This window comes from Scophthalmus maximus, chromosome 5 (genome assembly GCF_022379125.1).
Source record: "Scophthalmus maximus strain ysfricsl-2021 chromosome 5, ASM2237912v1, whole genome shotgun sequence".
Taxonomy (NCBI): Eukaryota; Metazoa; Chordata; class Actinopteri; order Pleuronectiformes; family Scophthalmidae; genus Scophthalmus; species Scophthalmus maximus.
In genome coordinates this window covers 11,639,006-11,663,986 of record NC_061519.1, presented here as the reverse complement: position 1 = coordinate 11,663,986, position 24,981 = coordinate 11,639,006, and the positions used below count along the sequence as shown (strand labels likewise).

Here is a 24,981-nt window from a genome sequence, read left to right as displayed (position 1 = left end):
TTCCATTCACTGCATCTGCCCCTGAATTCCCCCAGCAGCCCAACAGAGCCTCACCCTTAATATCATTCCTGATTCCCTCCTTTACAAGTTGTTTGTCTGTAGAAAGCAGCCGGTGATGCTTATTCCCCGGTGCTCTGCAGATTTACTTGACTCTCCCATATTCAATAAGTCACAATCATGTAGTTTCCCCCCCACAACCTTGCAGACACCTTGATGTGACGGAGCATGTGGAGGGGGAGGAACACGGGGCTATGGAAAGGCGAGGAGGGAGGGGGACAGTGAATGTTTGTAAAGAGATTCAACGGAGCATTGACAATTCTTGCTGAGAGAGGACCTTTGATGGGCGAAAGGCCAGCCTAATGTTTGGCAGGTCACAGGAGGCTGGTGGTGTACGGGACTAATGCAGCAGACACAAATCCTGCAATCAATCACGTTTAGCGGCCAACAACTGCGCTGGCAGAACACCTGGGCCGACTAAGGAGCGGGACTGCTGAGGCAAAAATAAGCCGGTCAAAAGTGCTGCGCCTATGTCTTTTCTCCTTGTGTGCGTGTGTGAGGCAGGACTGTTTGTCTGGGTTGATGAAAGAGTGACATTTTGGGGATGAAGCTTCTTCAGGCGTTCATGTTATGGTGCTGCGATTCCAGTTAGCTTTGATATCATGTTGCAGTTTTAGCTGTGAAGGGCCTCTGGGGAAAAGTAAAATCATACAGAGTAACTTTCCTGCTGAACACCAACACCATTGTAACTTTTAACAGACATTTTAAGCAATCATGGCGATGCCTGAAACAAAATGAGCCACTTTTCTTACATTTACAGTCCTGTACTGTAGGGGAATGTGTGAAGTCCTGCTTCTCAGTCAGAAGTCGTGGGTGTTTTGATAGCAGCACATGACATGCTCGTGTTCAATAAATGATCAGATGTCAGTTATAAGGAATCACAATTTTTTATGAGGGGTTAGCTGTGAGAGTCAAGAGCTGTGGGATTAGTTCAAACGTTCCGCCCTCATTAAATGAAGTTTTAAAGAGTGGCCCGCAACTATCAAACTTCTCTTATTTTGTTCCTCTCCAAATCATTTTAGTTACATTCAACAGTGACAAGTAAAGCTTTTGGCTCTAAGCATTTGAAAGTTACAGTAGCTGCAGCTGACTTGAACCTGAGAAGCGGATATGGAGTCAGAATTTTAAGTTAAAGGGCTCAGAAAATACCATAGACTGTATATAAACAAAAAAATACCTAGGATCTTACTTTCCTTTATTTTTAGATGGTTTAGTGTTTCAAAGCTTTTCCACGTCAAAAATAGTTGACAATACATTCTCAAATACAAATCATCCAAATGATTTGGCTTAGGTCTCCACTTCCTGAAGGGGTTTTCTAAGTGTGTGCATGTTTGAAGGTGACAGTAAGACAGTTATTTGGCAACGTATTGGGAAAAGTGCATTTTCGATGACAGGCTTCTAACTTAAGTTAGAGCATGTTTGTGTAACAAGGTAAAGATGGCGGCAGCTGCCACACTCTTCCCTCCAGCCAGGTAAAGACCTCACCTGCTGATTACAGCATGGGGCAAACTCCCACAACAACTGCCCGAACGAGGACACAAGGCCAAAAACAGGAGGGGAAGAACTTATCAAATGAATCACAACAGAACAACAACTGCTGATTTGCCATTAACAGTTGGACTCACAGGAGTGTCCAGCAGAAACTATCTCTTTCGCATGTTCCTCAAATTTTCCCCCGATGGGAGCGCTCTCCCATCACTACTCTTATTTCTGCCACAACTACTCCACTCCTTCTTCCCGTACGTGCTTTTGACTTTCAAACAACCTCGTTCCGCTTTTTTCTCACTCTCTGCACTCACTCTGTCTGTTCTCAGCCTCGTGTCTGGCTCACACTGCCTTGCTTTCTGTCGGACTACTGCCACCACCACCAATCTCACAGTCTTATAACCAGTGTATCTGGTGCTGCTGCCGGCATGGGGACGGCAGGCAACAGCTGGGGAAGGAACAGGAGGTATACAGTACTGAGTGCCCCCCGCCTCCCAGGGCTGAGCTGATTTTCAGCCGCCATTCTGGCAGCCTGCCACTTCATCAGCGTAATCCAGTTAGCTGCCCTGAAGACTCCAAATTCACAGATTGTGTGGTTTCATCAGGAACATTGGAGTGTGCCAACATGGTTGTTTGTATATGGGGGATCTGGGTGCATCTGGTGCGGTTGTGGTGGTGCATTTCTGGGTCACCAACAGTTGAACAACAAGTTTGTTTTTCTTTTATCTGCGTGTAACCAGACTATGAGTCACCTTTGTGTTTTCAGGGGTTATTGTTTTGCCTGGACTTTTTTTTTTTTCACAGCACAGGTTTTCGACTTGTCATACCAGGAAAAGAGCTGGCGCTGCTGATAAACAATGGCTCTGTTCACTTCAAGTGTCCCAGTAAGACGTGACAGTGTGACAGGGAGCCAGCATGCAAAATACCAGGACCCAGAAAGTGAAGCAGCTAAATGGAAATCCTTCAGCCCTCATTCATTGAATTATTTACACCTCTGCTTTTCCCACTGTGCCATGTCAAAATGTCTACCAGGAAAAGTGCCTCAGGAAAAAGTGAATGAAACAGCAACAGTTGAACTGTAGCTAATATAGAAAAGAAAAGACAGGTTGAGACAGCCAGACAATCTGTGTCTTAGGCGAAAAAGCAACAGAGGGGGGTATCAACGTACGATACGACAACCCGACCAATCAAGAGCCAGTCTCACATGTCAATGATGAAGTCTCACAATGTTTGCATGAAATAACTAATTTCTAAAAACTTATCAGAAACAGGACCTCTTGAACAGACAAGTGTGATACTTAAAAGGACAGAAAACTATTGATTTTTTTTTTCAGTTTAGTCCATGTCCCATCCACTTACGTGGAGGAGGCGGGGTTTATGACATACTGGGTCATGACGTCATGATCACTTTAGGGACCTTGTCATTTCGTTCATCCTTATACATTCAGTCTATGGTTTGGAACATGCTGGAGGTGACTTTTCCTCTGCACCTGGGGACCTAGCACACATCTGCTGGCCTGGTATCTAACAGTTTCATGGTCTACCCCGAATAACCAAATAAAACAACGTTGTGATTATAAAAGTAAAATACAACTGCTACATCTCGAAGCCATCTGGCCAGACGTCAGATTTTTTCATTGGTTCAGAGCCCATTGAACCTCAAGGAGAGGCTCGCAGCTGTATTCTCCAATATTAAGCTGATGAGACTATTTGATTGCAGTGATATAAAAAGCAGCTGATCCCACTCCTGTGCCATAAGGCTTCAGAGATGATGAGCACAGGAAGACAAATGCTTACTGAGCCTGAAAAACCACACTGCTTATTACAACCAAGCCTATAATTTGAGTTTGTCATGCATGCTTCGAAATAAACTGCTGTTGTTTCCTCTTTTACTGCATGCTCCTAAACAAGGATTATCTGGTGCTCAAACCTGAATAAAAGAAAAAAATTTCAACTATAACAGCACGAAATACAGATTTGGAAGTTACTTCGGCTTAACATAGGACTTTGTTAATAAACCTTTAAATTTTACTTTGCGGATCATTTTGATTAATTCTATTCTGAATAAATTGTGTGTGCTTGATGCCTACAATTTGCAGTTGAAACATCAAGAATAGATGGAATAATCGAAGTGGACGCTGAGGGTATTGAAGCAGTATTCAAAATTCAAAACTTAAAGCGGTTGTAATTGGGTTTTTTTACATTTTATCTTATCTTAAGCTACAGAATTAATATTTAGAAGAACTTATTCACAGAAATTGAATATATTGTCCATAACTATGTGTTTATATATGTCTAATCACCTGCAACAAAGAACCAGTGTTTTTACGTCAACTTTGAATGAGTTAAATATAGTTACATGACGTGGGACCGACCTCCTTGTAAGTCGCCATGTTTGCCACGTGGTGTTGAATACGGTTGCACAAATGGTCCAGAATAAGTGCAATTGCGTTGAATTTTCAGCACTGCCGGAAACCGTACAGCACTGGAATCAGCGGATGCTCAGTTGGTTGCTGTAACTGTAAAGCCCCAGTGTTTAATTTTAGTAATTTGTAATGTAAGCCAAGTTGAAATAGTGAAGATGAATAATGAGCAGCTACGGAGACAATAAAGCATTCTCCAATAAACATAGATTCCCAGGTTACTCAGGCCAACCTCTTATCCATTTCTTCAAAAACAGCATTTCAGGGACATCCCTCATTAAGGAAAGCAGACGTTTTTATTCTGTCACGGAATTCCACAGTGCAACCACAACCCAAGTGTGGAGCTTATGTCTCCCAAAAATCCATCAAAAGAGAACTTTCCTCACCCAAGACTGTGTCTGGCTGTGTGCTCACACTACAATACTAACTGCAGCCAGGCAGCTAGTATCACCTACATGTCCTTTGACTATTTTCTCCCTGAGCAAAGTTAATAAGTAGAGCTGCTGCCTGCACCACGCGGCCCATACAGTGCTCAAAACTTCTGCCACTACCTGCTGCATTCTGAACTCTCTCCAAGAAGTACACCTCCCTAAGTGCACACTTCACATCTCTCCAGAGCTAAAACTCTTAAAGGTTTGCTTCAGAACGGATTTTGCCATTCACTCATTGTAAGATCCTCTTCTGAACATGAAATAGGAACAGTTAAATGTACCAGTCAAATATCTCGACAGAGCAGAGTTTCTGTTTCCATGCGTCACACATTATTTGCTCTGTTGCATGTGACACGCTGGGATTAGAAGGGATGTTTTTTTTCCTACAGACGGTACATTTCTACAGCAGAGTGACTGTCTTTTCCAGCATAGGGTACAACATGGCTGACACATACAGAGCGCAGGTTCTCACTGTCGTCTTCAGTGTCATGAGGAAGAGCAGACACTTGTGTAACAGAAGGCGCAAACATTCAAGAATTGAGACAGGCAGAGAGATGAAAAGGCCACCAAAATGTGGCCACATATCTCCTGTTCAGGCAGGCACACTCACACACCCACTGATTTCCAAACTTCAATGCCGGCAGCAGGCCTTGCAGTGCAGCATGCTGATATTCTCTTAATGGTCGGTTCTCTCTACACAGTGGTTTGCATTTGAGCGTTCTCACTCATTTGCTTGTAATGAGGATTTAAATGCTATGATGTGAACATGGCAGAAGTACTTTTTGTGTCAACGTGACTAACATCCCCAGCACAGTCCACCACACTTTTCAATTTAACAGGCATATTGTGCCAATTATTTTGAATTTTTTTCCTCACAAATTCTTTGAGTTGGGGAAAAAAAAATCTGTCAATTACATGGCAAAAAGACATTACTTTACAGGAAAACATGAACATAAGACATTTAGGTGCTGAAGCGAATGGTTTTCTAATTAGCACAGTCTCACAAAGCCCACAGAAATAACAGACACTCTCATTTCCAGGCAGTTCCTTCGAGTTTGCTTCAAAAATAAGTTTAACATTGCTGCACACTGGCCAGATGATCTAAATAGCTGACTGCCCCAACAGGGACTTAGGTGGAGACAGTGCTCCTTCTATTGTCACAGAGGAATTAGCCATTGGATATTACAGTAAGTCAGTGAAAGCTGTGAATGTATACTTGAAAAATCTGTTTTGTGATTTAACATATAATTGTCTTTACATTTCTGGGGATTGCAGTTATATATAACCGTTTCTCTGTAAGGAAAGTAGATTAATACGCTAGGTGCTTTCAACAGCCACCCAGCCTTTGATTACAATTATCCAACACTTATTCACCATCCATTTCCTCATTTTGTCTGTGACCTCTTCCACTTAATTCATTTAATCAGAGCCAAGATTGAAGCTGCCAACTTCTCTTCAGAGCTGACAGAGTGAGAAAGTCAACAGAGTGGGAACTGAGCCAGTGTGGCAGTAAAACGAAAAAACGTGTTGCAGCCAAAATGACTGGTGACCCTTTCAGTTAAAGAAAACGCTATGTAGGAAAGATATGAAGGAAAATCTAAGTCCCAGAATTGCAAATTAATATATTCACATTCAACACAAATAATCGACTGAGCATGACCACACAGATCTGTGTGTACACATGACTAGTGCGTGTTTTCTGGTGGCTTTTTCCTCACTTCCCATGCGCCTTTATACCCAAAGTTCCAAAACTGAGCATTTTCATGCACAACATGGGATTCACATTTATTATGTTGCACAGGTATCAACCGAGGGCAATATGCGCTGTTCTTGATCCATATCTCATTGAACTGGTACTTACCCATATTAGATGAGAGTAATGTTAACAGAAATTATTTTAACTTTTAATTATATTTTTTATTTTTTTGATGAGAAAGCCCACTAACCCCATTGTTACACACTAGCGTGACGGAGTCTAATAAACTTTACAAGAAGCTTTAGCTTTTTATCTTAATATGTAAAGTATGTAGTCCCAATTGCATATGTAAGACCATCTTTGACAATTCTGGATTTTAAAACATCAGGTTTTAACATTTAAAAGTAAACAAAAATGAAGAACGCAAAATTGAGTTGTCAGCTAAGAATGATATTATGTCTATCTCTGTAAATCAAGGACTCAATGTTTTAGAAAAAAAAGACCAAGCCAGCTGCTCCTCTTTGCATGGTAGAAACTCAACAAAGACTGCAAACTTTTCAGAAATTGTACAAGAGGGTCTAAATATGATTGTGAACACATTCAAATTTTCTATTTGCAGAGAAGTGGAAGCCACTTATGGGCAAATGAGCTAAATGTGAAGAGGCTGCAAATCACTGGTATGACTTGATTAGTCTGCAACAATGGAAAAGCATTTGTTTGGCATATTGTTGAAGTAACACCAACTGTTTAGTGAAAGCTGAATAATGTATTTGTCTGTATATTCATGCAAATGCCACAGTGTGAATGACAGCACAGAGTGTGCAGAGATGTCGGTTTACAGCCTGTCAGTAAAGCACTAACTGAATAATGCAGGAGAACAACACCTGAATATACCGTACCATATATTTTAAAAACCTTACAGCATGCATAACTGTATGCACAGTATGAACTACTGTACAGTATGTGCACAGAATAGTGCCAACACCTCAGTTCAAACCCTTTCCAAAAAAAACCTGCCACTGCTTGAGTCCTTCTTGAAACTGGCTCCCTGTCACTGCTTCTCCATGCCGATGGAATTTAATGACAGCAGCTGATATGTGGCCATCAGGCAGAGAAACAGGTTGAGACAGCCCAACTGTGCAGTAGTGTCCATACGAAGGTGAACACATTTGTGTAGCCTTTTGCTGTCCATGTTTTTGTATACACACCTCTTCATGAGCAGGTACAATGCCTATGCCAATGATTTTCAAGCTTTTTTCCATTTTATTCCAATTTGGGTCTATCTTTTTTTAAATTTTATTAATGAATTCTGTCATTTATGATAACATTTGACTCAACAAAGCGATTGCTGAGATCTGAGAACGTTGCATCATTGCTACACTCTACACTGACAAGGGCATGACGCACTTCATGTCAGAGAATCAGGTTGTAAACAAACGGACAGTTCAGCCAGATAATGATATCTATAATTACACAGGAAAATGCAAAACTGGTAAAGCTGATCCCCAAAGTTAGTCTGTGATGCTGCAGCCTTTCCAGAAGTCAGTAATTGATATAATTGATTGAGAGAAACTCTGCTTTTGAGTCTTTGTGGTGAACTAACCTAACAGGCTGCCGTCTGTCCTAACATCTAAGCAAACAGAGATTTCCAGGAAATTTGAATCTCTGTCTCTGACTCCCTCTGTAGGTGTGTTGCAATGAGGTCACTTGCTTCCTCTCCTGTCTGTTTCGCATTCTCTCTCCATTCAATCTCTCACTTTAACCCATGTGACCTTCCCCCTATTCCAACAATGCTGTGTTATTTCCTACAGTAGACTCCTCTCTTCCATACGGGAAAGTTCAAATGTACTGTGAAAGCAAAAGTAAAAAACCCTTTATGCCTGAACACATTTTCAAGAATTCTTTGAATCATTAACATATTATTTCTCGTCCTCCCTCTCTTTTCCCCTTGCTGTGTCCAGGTGAGCGGGATCAATGCATCGACGAGCAGGAAACGCGAGCAGCGCGTGTTATTCATGGTGGTGATTATGGTGATATGCTACCTCTTGTGCTGGCTTCCGTACGGAATCATGGCCCTGCTGGCCACTTTCGGGCCACCCGGTCTCGTCACGCCCGAGGCGAGCATCATCCCCTCAGTCCTGGCCAAGACGAGCACTGTCATCAACCCAATCATCTATGTCTTCATGAATAAACAGGTGAGAGAGGAAGGGGGGGGGGGGGGGGGGGGGGGGGCGGGGGCTGTACTGTAGCCAGGGTCAGTGCCTTTTGTCTTTTGCTGTCACAAAGCAGCGGGTGAAGAGCATCTTACACACTGAGCCCAGTCATCTCGACTGTTTACAAGGTGGCTTCATACAATGGAAATGAGTCCTTGTGTGTTTTCCTATCAGATGGTATACCAGTGCATCCTTGACAGTTAATAAACTCAATTACATACTTGTTTCATTTCACAATGAAAATATATTTTATGTGTGTGACGGATTTCTGCTGTTGTAAAAATGTATCGGAAAAAAATGACAGGGTTGAATAATTAGCCAACGAATGAAATAAATTATACAATAAGTAGCGCAAGAGGAGTCACTGCCTGGATCTCCCTCAACTCCTTCTTGTCCCATCTGACATTTCGGTGCTTCTCAGGCCACGTTACTCAAATATATTTTGTAAGCAACTAGCCCAAGCCTTTCAGGCAAGTCTAACCAAATTCTGCTCACTTTGCCTGACAGCTCAATATCAAACCATAAGGGGTATTTGCAATGTCAGGAAAGGCACCCGTTGTCATAGAAGATAATAATTGAACACAGAGTAGGGCTCAATTAACCTTGGCCCATGCTCACTTCAGACAATATGATGAACAGCTTTGGGATTTATCTTTAATTGTGGGATGTGATTCTGCCGTAGTTGTTATGAGTGGCTGGTGGCTTTGATTGTGTTTTATTTGCTCTTCTACTTTATCTAATTTAAAGTTGCTTTGATGAGATGAATCAGAACTGAATCAAAACAATGAGCCTGTGACTTATTGACAAATGACTACTGTCATCAGTAACTGCTGAGATTAAAACATTTTCTTTTTTTTGTGTGTTCTCCTAACAGTGTGTGACCCACCATGGTTCAAATCAGGCATCAATCACTCCAGGCATTTCTACATAACACTGTTGGTAGAGGTAGAAGAGAAGATCAATACCACTCTCACTCAGAGTACACAGTAAGATTACATGGTGTAAATTTTCAGTGAAAAATGGAAAACTGGAGGTGTACTAAAATATTTACAGGCTATCAAACTCTCATCACATCTAACCTTTACAGCAATTGTTATAAAAAAACAGTTGAGTCGGGAAAACTATGGTCAAAATTAATTAATTTCAATAATCGCAGTAAGATATATTTGACAGTATGTCTCTGTTCTGCGAACCCCCTGCCCTTCATCGTGCATACGAGGAAAGCCTGAGGTAGGGAGAGCACATCTTCCACAACAAATGACGTTAATAAATGTCAGAAACAGCATGTAAAGGACGTGCTGGAGTGGAGGCGGTTGGGAAGTGGCTTGCAGTGAAAGCAAGATGAGTAGGCTGACTAAAGTAGCGTAGATATGATATAATATAGTGCACAATATGAGCTTTGCCAATTAAATGTGTTGAAGAAGATCGGCTGAGCCGACAGCTGATGTACTGGATTGTGGCTGAGCTTGACGTCGTGGCCTGCCTGAACCAACGATATGCTCAATTTTAACGATTAAAAACTCTGCTTCAATAGGACAGTGTCACTGGAAACCCCACCAAAAATCCTGCCACCTTTTGCCTTGTTACCTTCAAACCAAATTGTAATATAATCACAGCTGTTCTAACTCAGGTAGAATATAATGTGTTCATGTAGGATCCAAAAATGTAGAGGGTTCTCAGGAGCTTTAATTTTGCTGTCACATATAGGTCTGAAACTTCAGTGAACTGCAACACATGACAGTACATCTGTCACAAAGGTAAAGGAAAGGCTCAAAGCTCATCTTTTCTTCTTGTCAGGGCGAAGAGATGAGAGGCAGGAGGAAAAGCCAAAAGGCAGCCAGGGTTTGGAAGTCGACACCAGCATCAGTTTCATGTTATGCCTCTAGTGGCCAACATGTGGAGAGCCACGTCTGATTATAGCTGCACATGCATACTTGATTACTGTTTAAGTAGAAAGGGACAGAGAGCCTTTGTATCCAAACAATTAATCACAGCAGACCTAACTTGCACTGTCACATTTATCATGCAACTCTTGCATATTTGTGCGCGTGTTATTTAATTCAATCCACAGACGGATGAAAACAAGCATGTTTTTGTGGAAATATTCAGTTGGAGCCTCTATATTTAGCAAATCCGGGTTCAGCCGAGCTGGAGCCTATATGGAGTCCAACATAATGTTCGAAATGGATCGGCGATTTTCCTTCCTCAAAATTAGATCAGGCTATTTCCAGCAGAGGTCTTTGGTGGATTTAAATCAGATTTAATGAGACACATTGCTTAATCAGTAGGAGTACTGATGCAGTTTTGTCCCCAGAAGAATATGCCTAAGAGGGCAGGTATTGTTTTAATGGATCATTCCAGTTACTTTTAACATGACAAATATTTTTTAGCATATATTAACCATGTATACATGTTTTTAGTGTATTATAAACTACTTTAGTTTGAAAATGGATCCATCAGGCAACCATCATAAATGAGACTTGCTGTACCTAATCAGTCATACCTCAGGATAACATGCTTTGCTGTGTGATACACAATACATACATGCAGTGCTTATCAGAAGAGAAATGACAAAAAAATTGTGTTTTTTTATTGTTTTTTTACTTCACTGGAATGCTTGCGTATCAAAAAATGGAGGGTTGCTCTAATGTGTGCAAACTCAAGTCCACACTGAGGCTGAAGCCTGTGATTGTGGTTACAAACACTGAACCTGGAGCCTTGTGACCAGACCACTGTTTAGTGTGTGGAATTTAGTGTCTAATAATTGAATCCACTGTGAATTAGTTCAATTTGTTTACGCGTGCAAAACAAACGTTTTCCCCTGTATTATTATTATTACTACATCATTTGGAGGTTCTGTTTTGTGCAGTGTATACATGGGAGATCAATAGGGCCCACAGGGGGCCCCGTGCTAGTTAAACCAACTCTCTTGTTTACATTCTTCATTTACTTTAATTTCTGCTATTACAATATGTGCTCTCATTGCTTCAGTTTAGAGGTATGTTTTTTAAAGCATGTATTCATCATTGGAACAGAACACCCACATACACAGTCATTAATGATTTTTGAATCCAAAACAATTTTAATTCAGTAATTATTTATTTCACGACTTGTTAACAGGGAATGTAGAGCTACTATGCAGCACACAAGCACGGGCACACATTTTCAGATGTGTTACAACATCAGCAGCAAAAATTAAGAATAATTTTTTTCCACGAGGAAGTTGACACAAACAACTGTTTCCGCGCTGACAGATTGTGTTTACAGTAAAGAACATCATACAGTTTATGATGTGAACGTAGCATGAGTATACTTACACACTCTACTGAGCTAGCTGCCTTGTGCTGCAACACGCACATTTTGCAAGCAACTGTTAATTGGGACTTTGGGTTTGACCCTTGGAGACTGTCCTGAGTGTTCCTGGCGTGTTTGGGAGAACAGAACGGCTGGTGAATGGCAGTTACAGTGCATAACACTATGAAGCAAAAAAAGTTTGAGCACAATCCATCAACATAATGGAAAAACTAAAGCGGGGGGGAAAGGGGTTGTAAATGACCAGAATTAAACATTTCTGTTTCTTTTGTGAATGTTTTTTGTTTCATATGCATATTTATGCAGAAATTATGCATAAACCTGCCACTACTCATTCAAACATTAGCTCTTGGCTGTGTTTCTACTGATCATGGCGTATTTATTATAATTTTTTAGCTAACAACTGCCAACTCTCTGAATACCTGGTCTTTTACTTTCCATTAGACTGATTTAGGACCGATGGTGGCTCAGAAGTAAACTGCTCAAAATTCTACTTAAGTTAGTTCAATACACTTTTTTATCAAGTCTTTGTACAACACATTAAGATTAAGATGTTTTGTTCCTTTCTGAAACACTGTTCATCATGGTGAGAAAAAACATGACAAAAGATAACCAAGACTGTCCTCCACTCCCACTGGGGTCGGCCTTTAAAACATTATTTTTTTCCGTCCGCCTCAATGTAATCTTTCTCATCTCGTCCTGGTCTATTAAGTGACACACAATATTCTGTGTAAGCTTTTAGAAAATAATTCCATTCAGACTGTCAGAAAGATTTCATGTGCCATAAAGAGAATTATATACTCTACTGTCTATTGGAGATTATTTATTATACTATTTTATTGTGAAGTGGGGAAAAAACTAAAAATGACCTTAAAATAATCAGGTTTGTAGTTAAATTTCTACGTGTCCTTGGGCAAGATACAGAAACTTAAAGAACCGTGCGTGTGTGTGTGTAAATGTGGCATGTACAGTGTAAATGGCTTTCAGGAGACAATAAGACTAGAAAAGCACTAAATATTTGCAGTCCATTTACCATGTCACCATGTCATCTGTAGGTGCGAGAGCTTCCATTCCTCCGCTGTCTGCTCTATGTAACACTCCCTTCCTCCTCAAGCTGCCGCCAACACCACCACAGCTATCTGGGACGTTTTAGCCCACACACCATCGACCCCAGAACAGCGAGACACCAAATGTCCTGTATGTCATTTTCAGTCTTCAATTCCTCCCAGCCCGTTACTATGGAAACTGTGAGTTGAGGCGAGTTGAAGACTAAAAATGCTGTACAGATACAAGTACCCGCTTGTCCTATCGACAATCTACGGCGGTCACAACAAAGAATTATGGGTAAGTTTTCCATGAATGGTTTTCTCTTCTCATCTGAATGCATGTTGGTAACCCTGTGTAAGCTGCCAGTACATTAAAGCATTGCTAAATCATGGTAGTTGCCCCATAAACACCTGAAGTTCCTTGCTCTTTCATAAGTTGCTGTGCTATGTTAAGATCAGATATGAGACGAGTATCTACCTTTTCAGCCAACTCTGGCAACCGAATAAGCATAATTTCCCACATTCCCATTTCTCACATAACTAAATAATCATTACAAACACGGCTGCACCAGTGAGTCGAACTACATCAAGCATTTACTCGTTCTGCTATGAGACCTTTTAGCGCTGCACGAGCCAGCCAGCAGTACTTCAAAAGACCTCATCATGTGTTAATAAACTGCAGAAGCATCCTTCCAAAAGACTCCACAATTACGTACTGTCAAGACGAACAGACTCAAACAATGAAACCATGTCAAACAAACTGACAGGTGGTGTCATTTCAACATCTGCCCCTGTGACTGCTGCGAACTGACTGATTATTTATGACAGTTTGACATGCCCCGTGATTTTCTGGAGTGATCCACTCCATCACTGCTCGAATGACTGGACTGGTGAAAATCTCATGCACATCCTTACTTCTTTCTGACTCACTCGTGGCACTTAAGTTTATTCCAAGATTTGTTAAGAACAGGGCCACGTGGTGTGTCTCCAGGTAGGGTCAAGCTATCGATCCAAACGTAAAGTCTTTCTGCTCAGCTCAGGTTGTAAACTCTACATTATCTATCAGAGGTGCATTTGCTGATTGATAATTCCAAACATCATGATACACATTTAGCTGATGGGCTAATGCAGTGGCTCAAAACGCTGCAGTATTCTGTGTGGAACAGGCACAGTACAGGTTCTCATTAGGTTGCTCGGCCTCTTTACACTCTCACCCTCTCTCAATTGGGCATGGGGCTTGCCGTAATGCAGGAGCCAGTAATGCATTTTGCTCTTAAACATTAATTTACTTTTTGTACCCAGGGAAAATTCCCCCAAATTTCCCCTAACCCACCCAAAACAATTAAAACTGAATATTGAGTTGAATCAGGGGGATATCCAGCTCCAATCTGTGCTGGTATGATGGATATAAAACTTGAACGGCTGTCGAATTATGATAAAAACCTATTACAGTTTTTGTTTCGTAGTGGTATTTCTCCTTACCCAATCAAAGTTTGACCTAAATGGAAAGTACAATTGTGACATTATTTCAAGAGCCTTTAGGGTGACTTACCACATAGTTGTTAAATTGTCTTAATGATCACCTGTTTAATTGGGACATTTAAATAGGGCCATACTTTTATAAACCCCTCTGGCATAACACACAATACTGTGGATGTAACATTGTCTTTATTGTTATGCCACTACCATGTCGTACTCGTGAGTAAACCTAAAAGAAACGCTGAATGATGGCTGTTAGCTAGTGTCCGAGCCAGTCCAGCATCGTCTGTTCAAACCTTATCATGAAGACTGAAACCTGCCACTATGGATGGAGGTAGCATGGATGACTGTGTGGACAAGGCACATATTGCAACAGCAATATTAAACCAAATGTTTTGGCCCTACAGCTTCACTTGAACATGCTTTCAAGCTTAAAACTAATTTAATTAAGCACAGAGGTATTCATGTTAGAGACCAAGGCTCCAGGTTCTTTCTTCTGCGATGCGCTTAAAAACAACTGATGGATGGATGTATTCCTGTAGCAGTCTGATCTTTGGACCATTATTCATATTCTAATCCGAATGTCTGTTCATTCCAATGCTATGAGAGCAACCTGTCAGTAGGGATCTTGGTCGGCATTCGGAATCAGTTGTATAGGTCACTCGCCACTTGTTGTCGTCTCCGCTGTATTTTGTTTTTCTGGGAAAAGAGACACCTAATTGACGTAGCGCCGGGTCGCTGGTACTTCCAGAGGTACCAGCAAGAGTGACTTGCATTACATATATATAACGGCATAGTCCTCAGATGCAATCCCAGGGTTATGGTGTTTCAATGCTGCTGAGAACTGACTGCATGTCTCGTGAACTTGTAAAGCGTTAGTGCTGAGTTCATGCTGAATTCTGCCTGCCTGCCAAGGGATTTCTCCCGTAGCTGTTTATGGCTGGTCTGACTGTGACAGAAGGACAATGTGGGACAAATATAGAACATAATGAGCTATAGTACATACAACGCAGGCAGGGCAGTGTATGCATCGCCCCTCTGATTTTGGGGGGAAGGTAGTTTTCTCTTTGACTAGACATGTTCAGGACACACACATACACGCACACATGCTTGCTTTATGTTATGCTGTTCCATTTGATGGTGATAACCCATATCGGTGGCTTTATCTCTAAGTATTCCCCAGTGTCATTAATTTGCCTGATGAAAAATGTAGCCGTCCGCTGCAGAGCAGAAGTGGGCCGCAGCTCTGATCTACTCACATTTTAGAGAATGTAATTAGTATTTTCCTCAATAATGATGTATCATTTCACCACCCAGCCCCCCCCCCCCCCCCCCACTATTACTCAGAATGTCAACCTGCGGTGCAGGTGGTGGTGGTGGTGTCCGCAGACATAAAAACAATCACCAGTGGTCAAGTACAAGCCATGTTTACTAAGGGTTTAAGGCTCAGACGATAATGGGGACCACACTGATATATTGAAACCTGTTTGAATGTATGAGTTAGCTGACAGACAAATAAGCCAGGGCAGCATCTGTAAAGTTAGCTTCCAAGTAATGTGAGCAAGCAGCTAGTGACAGTTTCAATAGAAAAAAAAATACATCCAAATACATGTGGCCAACAAACAATGACTGATGGGAAAGTTGTACTGGGATTATGCAGAGTTTTTACCAGAAAAAGATCTCGTGCTATGTGATATTAATAACATGAGGGGACATGCTCATTGTACCAGAGACATTATAAGGACACTAGTCAGCACTCAACAAATAATTTTCAGATATAAGGTCATCCTGTAGGCATCCCGGGATGATCTCCGTTTGGCCTGCACACATTTCCCATCATCCCACGGACAACGTGATGAAGTCTTGAGCCCTTTAAGACTCAATTCTGGCTTGAAACACTGCTTATTCTATGTAATGAAACAGAGAGCTAAACTGTGCTGCTGGTCCTGTGCAGACAGATATGACAGTTAACAGTCTCCTAGACTTTATGAAATGAACACTTAAATCACTAATGTGGCTTTACCTGTATGTAGCTGACTACTGTGGCGTCATGTAAGCGTGGTGCATTTGAAAAAAAGCTGTGTTGTGAAACAGAATCACTTTACTCCTCATGCCAGATACTTCACACACAAACTACAATAGATGGGTTTGTTGAAGATCATACTTTGGGAGGCAAGCAACTGACCTGAGGCATTATGCCAGTTGCTGTCTGAAATGAGATGTTGCAGAAAATCTAAACCATGAGACTGTGAGGAAATGATTGATACATTCATCACTAAATTCTGAGCGTGTCATTTTTCCAATCATAGCTCTCAGATCTGTGACTTTATCTATTACATTCTATGGTTTGCAGGACACTTCGCAACACTGGAGAGCTTACTTAATCAAATTAAGTCAAACAGTCGTAAAATCAAATAGTGGGTTATCTGCTGATGCCTTTAAAAGAAATTTTAGTCTTGCTGACATTGGCTCACCTCATTTGGATTCCTCAAACAGCATTAAGTATAATTCACTCAAGTGACAAGTGAGTGTCTGCAATTTAACTCCGCTCAGCCTTTGGTGAGAACACTGCGACGTTTTGATTATCGGTGCCATAAAGAACTCATTTAAAGGAGAAGGATTTATTCATTTTTCAGCATGCCCTGTTGTCTGAATATTCAATATGAAAAATTTCCTATCCCATGTTTTTTTTTCGCTTTGGAGGATTTCTGTACAACAAAACTCTTGCAAACCCAACGTGAGTGAACTGCTAATGAAAGTCTCTGGGCAGTCAAGTAGAAACTAAAAGAATACAGAAACCAAGCGGCCATGTCCTGCTTCAGAAAATCAAATAAATAAATTAAAGCCTTGTTGTTTTAGACGATGCCTGACACCTGACCCTGTTTGTCCTCTTCTAGCCATACAGCATCTGCCCAGATCATAGAAAGCATCAGCTGGTCCTGATGTGACCAGTGTGAGCTGACCCTTCCCTATCCAAAACACTCCCACATCTACCTCCTTCCATCTCCCTGTCATACTGGATCAACTTATCTGTCATTGCTTTCACCTTTGCCTTGACCTCAGCCTTGATGCCTGTGTCTTAACTAGCTCTCATCCTCTACCACTTGTCTGCATATCTTCCATATTCGTGATTAGTTTGTCACATGTTACAAATTTAATATATGAGAAATTACAATGAAAACTGCTTAGATTTATATTTTTGAGGCGATGGCAACAAATCCCGAGCAGAGGTTAGAGCCCTGTACATTTTAGAAAATATTACTCCTATCCAAATATTACATAAATGTCAACCAATACGCTGTGGGTCTTACGTTTCTTTTGAATGGTTATTAGATATTAATGGGGAATAACAGAATGAAGGTGTAAGCTGTTACATTAGGATTATGTTGGACTTTGTCCCAAATATAATTTTTGGTGGTGTTTTTCTGCACTGGCAACATCACATCTCATCACAATTTCGAAGAGCATCTTTCTGTTTCTTATATAAATTTCATATAAATTCATGGCTTCTAATCAATCTATGATTGTTTCTTTTTCTCTCCCTCTTTCTGTGTCTGTCAATATAATGTTGCTGTACAGTTGGAAAGGTTTCAATGCTCTACTCACATGATGTGAAAGACGGTCGTCATATTTTGCACCTCATGAGAAAATGTAGTAGACTATAAGTATACATGAAACTCAGAAAGTATACTAAGTATACTACGTTTACTCATCTGAGTGCACATTAACAGGAGCACAGGAAGAAGACTTGGTCTAAATTGTGGTCTGGTGTCTGCCTCTGTTGTGTACACGTCTTGGATGTGGCTGGAAATGCCCAGAATTTAAAGCATAGCGGAATTCCCTGAATGCATTGTTATGCTTACAACCTGCCGCCGGTGTCGTCAATTATTCAGAATCCTCCTATCTGTCCATCAGCGGCTGTGGCTCTCTGTTGTGCAGAGGTTTGTGTAAAACAGGGAGATCTGCATGAAATCAGAACTCTGGGACTTACAGATCTGTTGCCCAGATTGAAAAAATGCATCCAGGAGTCCATCCACTATTTATTAAACCCTGACAGGTGGTGTATAGATTTCAGTGCCTTTATTCTGTACCATGAAGACAGCCTGTCTTTTCTAACCACAAAAAAGGATTTTGATGTGTTATGATTCTTGGTGCTGCCTGGAATACAGTATTTGCAAAGGTGTAGACCTGTACTGTAAGAAATGACTCCATTTACACCTGTCTAAATTGTATCTACATTTGATTTTAACCTAACTGCTTTAGCAGATGGTATTAATATGTCTCCAATGTCCACAAGAGAGACTATAAATAAAGGTTAAAAAAATTGAGAGCTGATCGCTCTGTCCAGGTCATGTCACATCCTCCTCTTGTTTGTGCACATATAAAACATACAACAACAGAAAAAAAGGCAGAAATTGGTGGCTATCTGTGAAGCAGCGTTATTAGGTTTGTTTGCTTTTCGATTGGTCTTCATTCTATCCACCAGTGTCTTGAGTTATATCCATGAGAACTGAAAAGTGGACTGCTATGTGTATGTAATGGCTAATGGCTTTTAGCTGTCTAGCATCCACCTTGCTGGTTTTGAACAGTCTTGTACAATTTTGTATTTCTGTGCACATTTGGTGGATCAGATCACAATTTGATCTCAATGTGTCTTGGACGCATTTACATTTGTACTTTTATGTGTTCATGTTATCCAACTGCGATCTGATCACTAAAAAGCATTTTGATACCAGGTGTGAATTGGGGAAAGGAAAGGAAAGACTTTTACATTGGTTGCACTGGTGCACCTAACATTTTTAATATAGGTGCACAAAATTAAGGTGCACCCACCCCATATTTTAACAAATGACATAATTGTATTAATTTTAACCCTAATCTTTAGGGTTAGAGTTTTGTGACTTTTGCACAGTGTGCTTTCTGCGAATCCCCCCCAGCAATGTTGAGAACATATGTTTTAAAATTGTGGAAATGTTAAGGTTGGGTAAGGACATATGTAATTGTGGCAGAAAAATTAATTAATATAAATTGAGGTTAATGTGGGATAATGTGGCAAATAAAATACTTACTTAGGTAAAAAGTCGTTAAAGTTAATAGAAGGTCAAATGTCGATTGCAGGTCTGTGATCAGAAGCAAGCTCTAGTCTCCTGCATTAAATCAGTTGTGCCACACCTCTCTTCCCAATCCGAACCTTCACTCTCTTATTTTCGGCCTGGCTGCGTAAAGGACATCCTATCTCCTGACTTGGCACAGAAATTCAGCACTAGATGTAAATCGTGAGGTGCAGAATAGGGATATTGGGCTCCTATAACAGGTACAGTGGGTTTCACCACTTTCCTCTGCATGACTAACACACTGGCTATAAAAGTTGGCTTCAAGCTGCAGTCACATTAAGTACCAGGGCATTATGATATACAGTATATTATATTATTTTATAGTAACCTGGTCAATAGACTTTAAGGACACTTACAAGAAGGCATAGCCAATGACTGGAACATTGAGGGGCACAGTGCTGACATGCTACCCACATTTTAATCTTCTTTATCAAGGAATGTCTGTGACCGACACATTTCTCTCACAGAAACGCACTGGAGAGGAGGAAATCGCTGACACGAAAAATTGACGAGAACGTGAAAAGGCCCAAACATTAGTTGGTTGAAAGAAATCAATGATTTTGAGGAGCAGGTCAATGGGTTTAAAGTTCACTTCATTGATGCGAGGGGGGCTTAGCAGAGTGCTTTAGATCATAACTCTATGTCCACCAGCCAGTCACTCAGGTTTCGTATCATCAGTGGATGAACAAAGCTGCTGTCTCTCATGACAAAGCTGCTGAGTGTTCTGGTAGGGGTAGGCCCATCCTCAGATAGGTTGATGAGCTACAGCAATGGCCACAAGCCACCAGACAGTCAGAGTGTAGAGCACATCTTTGACCAATTTGTTTGTGAAGCCATGCCCGGACATCAGGACCAACAGCGGAAAGTCAATGTTTTTTCCTCATAATTTTTCCAGTGGAGCACTGATCCCTTCCTTTTTAACAACATGACCCAAAGATGCTTGAATCAAGGTGACAAAAACTCAATGTGTCCTTAACTTTTAACCGCCAGTATATATTATACTAAACTATTAAATTCAGAACTAGCCTCACAAAGCGACCCTTTACCACACAAAAATGCACTTAATGTTAATTTTTGGACGGTTAGTTTCACTCTTAGTAAACTAGCAAAATCACTTGAATTGGATCATTTAAATTGAAAATGCAGTAGTGGTCTGAACTGAAGGTAGAGAACGTAATTTCTTAAATATAATAGTAAGATACTGAACCCCAGTTGGCCCCTGATGATGTAAAGTACCATCCATCGTGTGTTAGAGACGCAACATATATAGAACAAGTGCTGTATGAATGTTTGTGAATGTGAATTGCAGTGTAACTTTGAGCTTTGAGTAGTAGTTGAGACTACAAGATCTAAATTTAAAGACAGTCCATGTACCATTTACTGATAATTGATGTCTCTTGGTAAATTGTTCCACAAGAAAAGGCAGCTGACACAATAGCCTTACAATAGCCTTACCCTTGACAGAGTGGTACTGTGGGAAGCAGAGGGGGGAGAAAGAGTTGAAGGGTTCAGTTCGGTAAATTGATGCACCTTTGGTAAAAGCAAGAATTCAATCAAATCAATAAATCTGGTATTGTCTGGTATGGATACAGTTTTTATGTCTTCAGCAAATCTCGAGCAACAAATTACAACATTACTTTTCTGAGCTTGTCTTTACTGTCTTTGTGGTCTCGTGTCTAATTCTGTAGCACAGTACACTTCTGATCATGTTTTGTGTTCTATGCTTGCCCCAGTTTTACAGATGTTTCCAAGCCCTGCTGCGTTGTGAGACTCCTCGACGAGGCTCCAGCATGAAGAGCTCTTCCAAGGTCCCCACCAAGGCCTTGAGGGGTGGAGCAGTCACTGGTCCCCGCCGTACCAATGACTTGCTATTTATGGTAGCATCCCTGGGTCAACCAGCCGCCACACTTCCCCAACTGGGCCCTTCCTTTGAACCCACAAACGATGTCAGTAAAGCCCCTTCTTCAGACATCAAACCTGTCATAGTATCACTAGTGGCACACTTTGATCGCTGATGATTGGGGACTTTTCGTAGTCATAGCCAACGTCCTCAGCCAGGAAGGCATTAATAATGAGAGAGGTGGTGTAACTGAGGCTTAGAGAGCAGCAGCCTGCCAGTCCAGCAGGATTTAACATGGCTGTTGCATCATCTCGGCCCCAGCTGGAAGAGATGCTGGACCCTTAACAAAGGGCAATCTTAGAACTGCCTCTGGACAATATGAGCAGAAATCAAAGGTGGTAAACCTGCAGAGGCTGGGGATCTGTGTTTCTTGGCAGAGAAAGAAGAACACATCTGTCTCGATAAGAATGGGCATTTGAAGGATGTTCGTGCCATGCTTTTGGGAACAAGCTATGTCAGACTGCTATATAATAGAAGAGGAACTGGAGGGATAATGTATTTTGTGTAATATCAACAGTTTAATAAAGTATTCATTCTGATGAAATGGCAGCACAGAAATGTGTTCACAGCGCAAGAAGAGGGATAAGAGGTATTGATTTGTAACCGACTGTGGTTAAAAAAGGAGGTTGGAGACCACAAATTATTTATTATTATGTATTTTCAAGTCTTTCCTAGAGTAGACAAGATCAAAAATAAATGAAAACAAAAGAGAATAGACAGAGTAATGAGAATGTACTGGGAATGTTTTAAACTATCGGTCTTTTTCTCTTGTATTCCTTGACAGTTCATTTGATTCATCACTTTGAAATGCGTAAGTGGATTTTAATTAAGTGGATTCATAAGTGGCTTGTTATACATGTAGCTTTGCTAGCTTGCTAGCAGCAACCATGTGTTTTTGTTTTTTTTAAGGGATAGTGACTAAGGTCAAAGAAATGGGTGCATGCTGTCAGGTTACTAAAAATAAAGATTGTGCATGTGCATTGTTATGGGCTAAAATTCGGAAAATCTGTGCCTCTCTGGAACATTGAAACAAACATTCTTGAACTCATCAGCAGTCCAGTAACTTGCTCAAGGGCACAGTCAGCAGTGCATGTGGACAGGTATCAGCCTCTGCTCAATATTCAAAACAATTTGCTTTCACAAAAGTCACTCTGATTTGACTAACTGGCATCTCAGCAAATGTAGCAGCACCAACAACCAAATGAAATTTCTTCTAGGCTTTATCTGAGGCAACACAGGCGGACATATGTTTGTATATATATATATATATATATATTCTTTGAAAGTGCTCATCTGCATCTTGTTTTTTGATAACTGATTTGACACTTTCTCTCTTGCAATACAAATATAACTGGAGTTTCTGACAGCAGTGCATCAGTGCTGTGTTGTAAGTGAATGTCTAAGCTATAAGTGGTGTGGTACTTTTCACTACTGGATACGATCTGTGTGGTGATCTTTTTTGTAATTCACTTACAGCACACAGACGGTTTTCTTTGTGTTTGGATCTTGCATAGATTAATGTACACATGTTGATACCAAAGCTAAATAAAATTTAATATTTTTCAAGAGTGCTATTTAATAAAGTTGTTTTTGTTTGTGAAAATCTGTCAGCATTAATTTTCCGAGAACATGTTTGAATAATAGGATAATCAAAATAAAGGAGTCTTAAAATGTGATGCAACATACGTTAGATGGTCAACGGTAAAGGCATGTTATATGTCAAGTAACAGGGTGTAACTGACCGTTTGTTCAGCTATGAGTGGTCAGATGCTGTTTGAGGGAGGGGGTTAGCATCCCATTTGCATGTGGCTATAATGAAGCAATGCTCCTCACATAAATAATTTTCGGGCTGGTATCTTTTAACCATTCCTAAACTAAATGCATACATGTTCCAAGAGAAATGCTTGTCCGAGCAGAAGAAGCCAAAGAGGGCTATCTTAGGCAAATGTGATTTTAGTGCAAATTTTTAATAGAAAGTGTGATAACATCATTATCGTGAATTATTTTGGCCATGATGACCATTTAGTTCAAATCTGATAACGTGACAGCCCTTATAACATTTTTCTCTGTTCTCTTTTTAAACTTTGCCAGCTGGAATCATTGAAGATCGGTAGTAGGTGGCATTTCGTCCAACTCAATTTAGTAACATTTGTTTAATTTGCTACATAGCTACAGCTGATGAAATAGCATCATTTTGACCAGCTTGGGTCATTATCTAAATTTAGGGAATGTTGAAAACTCACTGGGAACTTCAGGTGGCAAATCTGCCACCATTGGAACTGTGAACTGCAATGTGACAAAACTGACAGGATGACAGAAACGGTATATGGATGGATGCAGAATGCAGATGAATGTTTGAAACATGTTGGTAGTGAACATTTCCGTTAGCGGGATAAACAAACTTGCATGTAAAGGTTACCTGGGGTGAATCTAGTAAGTCGCAAATGACATTACACTCTAATTTAATAAACATTGGTTTTCCAAGGGGAATATCACATTTCAAGTTACGTCCAACCTGGTCACAAGACCCCCCCCCCCCCCCACTGAAGATCCTCCTTAAAATTCACACAGAATCAAAGCACTAGTCCTATGACTATCTAACTGCCCAGACTGTCCAATATAATTAGGCCAAATTTCAAAAGTCAAGCAGACTTGTTTTCATCTTAAATCCCTCATCAAACTCTTGACATCAAGTTGAACTAATAAAAGACTGGATGGATACACTCTCTTAATTGCATCTGTCACATTAGTGTGACATTTCCATTATATTATGAGCAGAAGAGAGAAGAAGGTAGAAAGTGACCTTTGTTTTAGTGGATAACAACCAAAAGATTTGCTGCACAAACTAAGCCATGAGCCTGTCCACTGGAGACTGAACTTCATTTGGTCGTGGAACCTCAGGTTGAACAAATCTGCTCAGTGCTGATTCTAAATACTTTAAACGCTTCAGTGCACCTTCAGGGATGTTCTGCTAATTGTCTTTGAGTGAAGCTTGGTCCTCGGTCTCCACTGTTTACTATAAAGCCCCTTGTGAGGGGAGATAAAGAGACGCCCCAATAATCAACGTGCTGTAAGACAGCATTGTGGTGATGGACTCCTTTAACCAGGGGCTCGGGCGTAATATCTGATAAACCAGTTGAATGGCCTCAAGACTGGACTGGAGCTGGCATGACTTGAATCCAAATGGTCTTTTTTTCTCAACTCAGGTTAGGCATTTTTAATTAAGATGGTTAATGTTAGAAGTAGGGGCTTGGGAATTCAATATGTGAGTGTCCTCACAACTTAGAGAAAGATGCTCTAAACTTGTCTTAAGTGGTTTTTGTACTGATGAAGGTCACAGAATCTGAGGGGTAACAGAAAGAGACGTGATCTTTTACAAGAGAGAGGCTGAAACCAGTGAAGTTCAGTTATCAATATAGTTGTAGTTTCATATACTGTCCATCAACTAAACCTCATATAATTGATTCACAACTGATCAAAGATGCATTAAAATGAAGATCGATGAGACTGGTCACTGGTTACGGGCCAGTGTGTCACAGCATGAGGAACAACAACTCTTATTTACACAGTTGCAGCTTAGTGTTGCAACAAGATTCACAGTCAAGATCCACAAGTTCAACATGAGGAGCAGCTATGGAGCCCCTTTACACACGTAGTAGACACTATCTTTAAATGAATATTGTTAACAGAATAAAATACACAAATGGGATTTCATTTTCATATTCCCCTCAAAATCTGTATTGTTGCCTTGCCCATCACACGACAAGCTATATTTTACTGAACATATGCACCACTCCACCGTCTTGAATATCTGTTATCTCGCTG

General features: G+C 40.7%; 1 protein-coding gene across 1 annotated transcript in view; it reads left to right on the top strand.

Moving 5' to 3' along the window:
• The window catches only part of LOC118311672 (pinopsin-like), a 46,122-nt gene extending 23,400 nt beyond the window's left edge, over positions 1–22,722 (top strand). Inside the window, exons 3-4 of the mRNA XM_035635693.2 lie at positions 8,054–8,287; positions 20,990–22,722. Coding sequence (XP_035491586.1) covers positions 8,054–8,287; positions 20,990–21,271 — 516 coding nt within the window. The 3' untranslated portion in view covers positions 21,272–22,722. The remainder of the gene's footprint in view (positions 1–8,053; positions 8,288–20,989) is intronic.
• The last annotated feature ends 2,259 nt before the right edge of the window (positions 22,723–24,981 follow it).